At 38.3% G+C, this 9,371-nt stretch overlaps 1 protein-coding gene across 1 annotated transcript in view; it reads left to right on the forward strand.

The window, feature by feature from the left end:
• Window positions 1-7,615, forward strand: part of stk32c (serine/threonine kinase 32C) — a 95,569-nt gene extending 87,954 nt beyond the window's left edge. The window contains exons 11-12 of the mRNA XM_081350504.1: window positions 2,589-2,656; window positions 6,546-7,615. Coding sequence (XP_081206630.1) covers window positions 2,589-2,656; window positions 6,546-6,735 — 258 coding nt within the window. The 3' untranslated portion in view covers window positions 6,736-7,615. The remainder of the gene's footprint in view (window positions 1-2,588; window positions 2,657-6,545) is intronic.
• The last annotated feature ends 1,756 nt before the right edge of the window (window positions 7,616-9,371 follow it).

Genomic DNA, 9,371 nt, shown 5'->3' on the forward strand with positions numbered 1-9,371 from the left:
TAACTGTAGCTTGTTTATTGAGGATGCAGGACAACCAGCTAATAAAGCATTACGGTAATCTAGTCTCAAGGTCATGAATGCATGAACTAGCTTTTCTGCGTCAGAAACTGATAGCATGTTACGTAGCTTAGCAATGTTTCTAAGGTGGAAAAAGGCTGTTTTTGTAACATATGAAACATATGATTTTCAAAAGACAGGTTGCAGTCTAGTATAACACCCAGGTCTTTTACTGTAGAGGATAAAGTAACAGGACATCCTACGATGTTAAAGTTGTATTGTGAGAGGTTTTGTGGGCGGTTTTTTGAACCGATAAGTATTACCTCTGTCTTGTCTGGATTTAATAAAAGAAAATTACGCGTCATCCAATCTTTTATATCTTTAACACACTCTGTCAATTTGGATAATTTAGCGTTTTCATCTGGCCATAATGAAATATAGATTTGAGTATCATCAGCATAACAATGGAAACTAATTCCATGTTTCCTTATAATATTTCCAAGTGGCATCATATATATTGTGAATAGCAGAGGGCCTAACACAGATCCCTGCGGCACTCCATAGTTTACTGAAGTTATGATCGATTTTTCTCCATTTAAATAGACAAAATGGTAGCGGTCAGATAAGTATGATCTGAACCAGCTTAATGCTTGTCCTTGAACACCGGTATAATTTTGTAGTCGATCTAAGAGTATTGTATGATCTATAGTATCGAACGCAGCACTAAGATCAAGTAAAACTAGTATTGAGATACAGCCTTGGTCAGAAGCTAAGAGTAAATCATTTGTGATTTTAACGAGCGCAGTTTCAGTGCTATGATGCGGTCTGAATCCAGACTGAAACTTTTCATAGGTGTCATTTTCTTGTAAGAAAGAGCCCAGTTGAACGGACACCACTTTTTATAGTATTTTAGACATAAATGGAAGATTTGAAATGGGTCTATAATTTGCTAGATTATGTGGGTCTAATTGTGGTTTCTTAATGAGAGGTTTTATAACTGCCAGTTTAAATGTTCTTGGAACATAACCTAAAGATAAAGATGAGTTAATATTGAGGAGAGGTTCTTCCACTACAGGTAACACTTCTTTCAGTAGTTCAGTTGGTATAGGATCTAATAAACATGTTGTTTTAGATGAAGTGATAAGTTTATTTAACTCTTTTTGTTCTATAGTTGTAAAGCACTGTAATTGTTCTTGCGGGGTGATAATTGAGGCTGAATTATAAGGCGCGATTGAGGATTGAACGTTTACAATTGTGGTTCTGATGTTTTCTATTTTCTCAGTGAAAAAATTCATGAAATCATTACTACTGAACTGTAACGGAATATTTTGTTCAGGTGACGCTTGTTTATTTGTTAGTCTAGCCACGGTGTTAAATAAAAACCTTGGATTATTTAGGTTATTTTCTATTAGTTTGCGGAGGTGCTCAGCCCTGGCCGCTTTTAGGGCCTTTTTATAACATGACGTACTGTCTTTCCAAGCGATTCTAAAGACCTCTAAAGACCTGTCTGTGATCAGATCACGTGATTATGAGGCGTGTCGTTCACATGATTGAGGCGTGTCTGTGATCAGATCACGTGATTATGAGGCGTGTCGATCACATGATTGAGGCGTGTCTGTGATCAGATCACGTGATTATGAGGCGTGTCGATCACATGATTATGAGGCGTGTCTGTGATCAGATCACATGATTATGAGGCGTGTCGATCACATGATTATGAGGCGTGTCTGTGATCAGATCACATGACGATGAGGTCATCTCGCTCCTCTGACTGAAGATGAGCTTCTATGGTTGGAGACGCCGGAAGCGAAGGCATGATTACCTGGATGATTAAATTATGAAGCTTTCAGAGCTGCAGCTTCTCCTGAACACGCCGGGCTATTTTTGGAGTTTCCAGCAGGATTCTGTGCTCGGAGCTCAACACAACAACAGCTGACAGAAATATGTTCTGAGAACATTTTCCTCACGTTCCCATTCAGTTAAACATCCAGTTTATGATGTTTTATAAACAAAGTTCGGGAGGAGCACGTTCAAATAAGCAATCCAATCTACTCGTCATCAAACAATTATGTCTACCCTAATCAGCATGACAAGAAGTATATATATATCCACACTGTCAACTCACCTAATATTCCTTGACAGTTTTTCAGCATCCCTCCACCACCCCGACTCCTCACTCTTGGCTTAATCTTTACAGCCAGGAATACGGGGGGAGTACTCTGGGTTCGGGCCGAATACCGAGCCCGGAGCCCTCTCCTCGGACAGCACGCCAAATACGCATTTATTCTATCTAACTTATTTGTAAGTGTGAACTAGTGAATTGTTAATAAATGTTTTTTTCTTGGTCATGCGAACGTTAAAGGAACATTCCATTCTTCAAACGTTATTGGAACGTTAGTTTTGAATGTTCTCTGAAACAATAGTAACATTTTAAAACGTTAGACGAACGTCCAACTGAAACATTTCAGTAAAAATAACGCTCCATGAACGATGTATAAATAATAGATATTAGACTAGATAACTCTGAACGATGGTTGTGTGAATGTGACTGGCGTCTGACGGCTGATGGTTGTCTTTGTTTCCTCCTGCAGGAGAACGAGTATCTTCAGGAGTGCCTTGAAGTCGTCCAGCAGGAGTTCATGATCTTCAACCGTGAAAAGTGAGAATATAAAAACTAGAGTTCTCAGTCATATGTTCTTGAAGATTAGGCTTAGTTCACCCAGAAATGAAAATTCTGTCCTCAAATCACTCAGTTTTTTTTTTTTTCACAACAAAAGTTTTTCCTCTGTACAGATGAAAACGTTATCAGAATGATTCCCGTTCACATGGATCGGCGGGAATGACTATAAACGCTGTATATGCAGACCAGACAAGTAACTGGAGGTGTCAGTTTGTAAAGAAAGACTACGCTCAAACACGCATATCTATAGACTAAATATGTAATATGCGTAGGGATGGGAACCGAGAACCGGTTCTTCTTCAGAACCGGTGCCCAGTGAATCGATTCCTTGGAACCGTTAGTATGCCTGCTTAACGATTCCGCTTATCGGTTCCGCTCGTTCAAATGTGACACGACGTCACACACGTGCTGCGTTGTTTTGGTTCAGAATGTAGCAAACACTATGAGCAAACATGGCATCGAGGCAGAAGCGCTCTGACCGCGTCCTAACTACATGTGACACGACGGTGCGACACGCGATAAAAAGTATCATTTTCCATGTTAATCAAAGTTTAACCAGCCGCGACACGCAACAATTCTATTTGAAACGGATCCTATTTTACTGCGACATCGCGCTGGAACAACAATCTCAAAGTGTGGCAATGATAATATCAGGTACTATTTATGTGCTTTATTTAATGTTAAAAGCGTGTATAATGTGACTGAATATCATTTAGTGCTCCCAGCTTTGTAGATGTAAAAACAACAATGGATAAGTCACATCAGATCTTGAAATTAAACAAATGGAAACAAAAACATTCAAAATGTGAAGAAAACCTGTGTATTATTTGACAAAGATTGTTTAAGTAACTCAGTAGCCTAATACAAATGAGCACTGTTAATATTCGAAAAGGCACAAGCTCTTCCTTAACTGTTTTCAGTCTGTGTTTTTAGTTTTTATGGCACATAAATGGCAGTTCTATTTATTTTTTTGTCCGGATCAATGAATGTGATAATGATCAATTTGATCAGATATTAAAGGGAGTTAATACAAACAAATTTGTACTTATTCCCTCACCCAATAAGAATCGATAAGAGAATCGATAAGGAATCGGATCGATAAGCAATATCGATAATGGAATCGGAATCGTTAAATTCTTATCAATTCCCATCCCTATATGCGTCACCGTTTACACAGATTCACGTTTTTACGTTTACGGTATTGCTTTCAAAAACTTGCACCTTGGATCCTGTTTCCCAGTTTGAGTTCTCGAGTTCCAAACACTGTTGTGCGAATGAACGGCCAGAACACATTAAAAGTAAAACAAAAACACTACAGTGTGCATTCTGCATGCTTTCTCTCCACTAGTCTAAACATGCTATGAAAATTGACCAGTGCATGAAAAAAACAGCTCTTGATATATATATATATATATATATATATATATATGTGTGCTGGTAAAGCAGGGCTATGGGATCAATATCTCTTCTAAAGTATTGCGGTCACAGATAAAAAAATAAGCATGAATCAAACATTTAAAAACACAAATACACTGTATATATATATAACTAAAAAAAATGATCAGAATACCAAACAACGTGGTCACAAATCAAAATATAATAATCGTGAATCAAAAAATAACAAGCAGGAATAAAAACTTTAAACACATAAAAACTGCACAAAACTTAAACTTATGTTCATGTTTTCTTAAAAATTATGTTTTCCTTGGTTTTATTGCGCTGTGCTCTCGTACATTTTTACATTTTGCGTCACCATTGGTCCACTAGTTCTAGATTGACAGCTCCTCCTCTAGCCAATCAGTCGAAGAGGGGAGTTGACGTCACACAGAGGTGGACAGTAACAAAGTACATTTACTTGAGTACTGTACTTAAGTACACTTTTTGAGTATCTGTACTTTACTTGAGTATTATTTTTTCTGGAAACTTTTTACTTTAACTTCTACATTTGAAAGACAAATATCGTACTTTTTACTCCACTACAATTCTGTCAAGGTCCTTGAGTAGAAAGTAACATCAGTCAGTGGATGATTTTGGTTGCAGGGGTTGCATTTTGGTTGGAAATGAAAGTCAGGTTGATGTCAGAACCCGACGTCAGATTGACGTTGGATATTGATTGAAAATAAAAGTCGGGTTGACGTCAGAACCCGACTGATGTTGGTTTCTGACGTCAACCCTATTTTCATTTTCAACCACAATACAACGTCTGTCCAATGTTGGAGATCAACGTCAATCTGCCATTGGATTCTGACATAAACCTGATTTTCATTTTCAACGTTGGGTTTGGTTATCTAAATGCGAATTTTGTCACTTTTTTGGAGCACACTAGCTTATAGATAACAGCAAGGCTAACATATTCATACTAAAAGCCAACAAACTTTAAATTGGGCAATTTGAGGGAACAGCCATTTGGGTGTCCGAAACCATTGTGGACGTTATTGAGTGACTTATTCAATCTCATAATCAATCCCACTACTGGAACTGTGTTCTAGAAATAAATTTGATATTGACAAGAGGGTAGGTGTGCAGGCATAGATTCAGAGGCATACGGTACTTTAAGTATTACATACAACAATGCAACAATAATAAAACAATGCATTCACATTTACTTTTTACCTTTGATACTTAAGTATTTTTAAAAATGAGTACTTCTGTACTTTTACTTAAGTAAAAATAGGTCTTTACAACTTTTACTTGTAACAGAGTAATATTTGACCAGTAGTATCTGTACTTTCACTCAAGTAAGGAAGTTGTGTACTTCGTCTACCTCTGACACCAATGACCGCATTGTGTTTGCTTTTCTGATCATTTTGCATGATTTCTTTCAGTTTGTGCAATATATTTTTAAATTTTTGATTCACGCTTATTATTATTTTTTATCCGTGACCGCAATTCTTTTACTATTGATCCCATACAGGACAGGTGCATTTGTGTGTGTTTTACACAGATCTGTGTGCAGTTGTGTGTGTTTTACACCAGATGTGTGTGCAGTTGTGTGTGTTTTACACCAGATGTGTGTGCAGTTGTGTGTGTTTTACACCAGATGTGTGTGCAGTTGTGTGTGTTTTATCTGTGTGCAGTTGTGTGTGCAGTTGTGTGTTTTACACCAGATCTGTGTGCAGTTGTGTGTTTTACACCAGATGTGTGTGCAGTTGTGTGTTTTATCTGTGTGCAGTTGTGTGTGCAGTTGTGTTTTACACCAGATCTGTGTGCAGTTGTGTGTTTTACACCAGATGTGTGTGCAGTTGTGTGTTTTATCTGTGTGCAGTTGTGTGTGTTTTACATCAGATGTGTGTGCAGTTGTGTTTTATCTGTGTGTAGTTGTGTGTGTTTTACATCAGATGTGTGTGCAGTTGTGTGTTTTACACCAGATCTGTGTGCAGTTGTGTGTGTTTTACACTAGATGTGTGTGCAGTTGTGTGTTTTATCTGTGTGCAGTTGTGTGTGTTTTACATCAGATGTGTGTGCAGTTGTGTGTGTTTTACACTAGATGTGTGTGCAGTTGTGTGTTTTATCTGTGTGCAGTTGTGTGTGTTTTACATCAGATGTGTGTGCATGTGCAGTTGTGTGTTTTACACCAGATGTGTGTGCAGTTGTGTGTTTTACACCAGATGTGTGTGCAGTTGTGTGTTTTACACCAGATCTGTGTGCAGTTGTGTGTTTTACACCAGATGTGTGTGCAGTTGTGGGTTTTATCTGTGACGTTGTGTTTGTTTTACAGCAGAGCTGTGTGCAGTTGTGTGTGTTTTACACCAGATGTGTGTGTTTTACATCAGATCTGTGTGCAGTTGTGTGTTTTACAGCAGATCATATGTGTGTGTGTGTGTGTGTGTGTGTGTGTGTGTGTGTGTGTGTGTGTTTGTGTGTTCAGGTTGAAGCGTCGGCAGGAGGAGGGCTGTCTGGGAGCAGATGGAGATGGAGATGGAGATGGAGATGGAGATCCAGACGCCGATGAAGCCGAAGCCGAAGGAGGAACCGAGGACGAAGAGACCGAACCCGAACCCGAGACCTCCAAACTGAGCATGTGCGGCTCGGTCTGCTCGTCTCCTGGAAGCTGCTAGCGCTCAGCATGCCTTTAAACCCTCATGATCAGAGCCGTCTCCTGCAGCAAGTTTGAACTTCTATGCAACGTATCTCTTCAGCATGATGTAAAATAGAGATTGTAGAGGCAAATCAACACGCTTAAGTATGACGACACCCCATGAAACTGATGAAGGAGCTCTTCGTCTTCAGGCAGAAGCGCCATCCACACATGAAGCTGCTTGAGGATCCGTTGATATTTCACATGCATTTGTATGTTTACATACGTGAGTTATTATTGATTATGGAAGCATCTGGTGCCTTTTGAGTTCAGCACCGAGTTTCTTGCTTTCATGCGCTGTGAGAAGACTAACTATAGGACTAGTTAACACACACTAGTGAGTGCTCTTCTTCTTTCATCCTCATGTCAGGAAAAACAATTCACCCCATAATTCACACAGGTTTACTGGTTACACTTTCCTCCAATAGATCATTGATGCATGATATTTTCTCCTGTTTTCCTCATCCGTGCTTCAGACGTCGGTGTTTTCCAGCCATTTGAGATGTTCCTCCACAGCACTTTAAAGCAGAAATTCTGTGGTAGAATTCAATCGGAGAGTCATTTGTTTCGTTTTTCTTCTAAAGAAATGGAAAATGCATTGACAAATCTGTTTACAGTGAGATGAACTGCAGTCATGTCGATTTAATTCTACATGAGGGTGATCACATGACCATTTCTACAATCAGCATTTCCTTTAAAGCTTTTATTTCCTGAAGGGCTCATCACCCTGTTTATTGTAAATATCCAGTAGTCATTAGTTTACATCATGAACCATGATTTACTAATAGTTTTGGAGGAGGTACAGTTTAACAGTATATACATATTGGTTCCTGAATTAAATATCATCAGTATTTTCATCCATTTCCCTAGAGGAAATCAGTAATTACACTACCGGTTAAAAGTAAGAAATCATTAGGATTTTTAAATGTTTTTGAATGAAGTCTCTTCTGCTCACCAAGGCGGCATTTATTTGAGCAAAAATGAGTGTTTAATGCTGCCTTCATGTGCTATCGGAATTATCCTAAGTATGAGTTTCCTAGTCGGGAATTTCCTAATTGTAGTTTCCTTGTCGGAAAATCCTATTTGGAAATTTCCTAGTTGTAGTTTCCTAGTCGGAAATTCCTAGTTGGAGTTTCCTAATAGGAAATTCCTAGCTGTAGTTTCCTAGTCGGAAATTTTCTAGTTGTAGTTTCCTAGTCGGAAAATCCTATTTGGAAATTCCTAGTTGGAGTTTTCTTGTTGGAAATTCCTAGTTGGAGTTTCCTAGACGGAAATTCCTAGTTGTAGTTTCCTAGTCGGAAAATCCTATTTGGAAATTCCTAGTTGGAGTTTCGTAATCGGAAATTCCTAGTTGTTTTTTCCTAGTTGGAAATTTTCTAATTGTAGTTTCCTAGTCGGAAATTGGACATGAATGCCCTCTTAAATCGTATTTACCACTGGGAAGCTCGAGGATCATTATGACATCCGAGTTTCCGAGTTGGGCGGGCCATAATCTTTAAACACGGCGATGCTGCTGTGACTGCTATTCTTTATTAATTATTCTACAACAGCTACATTGCCTTGTCTTGATGTTAAAGTAGTGCATATTTACAAATATGAATAATTATTTGAAAAAATATTGTGTTTTATACACAGCTACAATAGCATGGAAGTAGAATAGGAAGTAGGAAATGTTCGATTGCATATGAAGGCATAAGCTCATTATCAAAGGATCCATAAACGTAGTAAAATATGTGGCGTATGATGATTTTATTATGATGCCTTCACGTGTTAATGAAAATGTCCTACTCTTGAAGTCGTGATTACGAGCTTGTCACGTTCAAGTGCTTTATTGTTGGAAAAGACAGAAATCGTGGAGGACACCAGGTTTATTCTTGCCTATTTATTGTGAAAATCTTATTAAAGCCAAAATGATTGACAACCATCTAAACATTCACCGCGTTACCTAGAATCTATCCGCAATTTCAAATCAAATACAGGCCATTTTCTCTATCAAGTTTCGAGTTATCGAGTTTTCCACAGTAAATACAACTTGAGAAGGCGTTCATGACCAATGTCTGACTAGGAAACTCTGACTAAGAATTTCTGACTAGGAAACTCATATTTATAATAATTCCAATAGCACATGAAGGCAGCACAAATCTTAATAAACAGGCATGTAATGTTGCCTTCACATGCTATCAGAATTATCGTAAATATAAGTTTCCTTGACGGAAATTCCTAGTTGGAGTTTCCTAGTCAGAAATTTCAAGTCTGAGTTTCCTAGTTGGAATTTCCTAGTTGGAAATTCCTAGTTGTTGTTTCCTAGTCGGAAATTCCTAGTTGAAGTTTCCTAGTCGGAAATTCCTAGTTGGGGTTTCCTAGTAAGAAATTCCAAGTCTGAGTTTCCTAGTCGGAAATGCCTAGTTGGAGTTTCCTAGTTTGTTTCCTAATTGGATTTTGGACATTAACGCCTTCCTAGTTGTCGTTTCCTAGTTGGAAATTCCTAGTTGTAGTTTTTCTAGTTGGAAATTACTAGTTGGATTTTGGACATGAACGCCCTCTCAACTCATATTTACTACTGGGAAACCAAGTTGGGCAGGCCATAAACTTTAAACATGGCGGAGAAGAGAGCGA

The sequence above is a fragment of the Scardinius erythrophthalmus genome, assembly GCF_964197995.2.
Source record: "Scardinius erythrophthalmus genome assembly, chromosome: 21".
NCBI lineage: Eukaryota > Metazoa > Chordata > Actinopteri > Cypriniformes > Leuciscidae > Scardinius > Scardinius erythrophthalmus.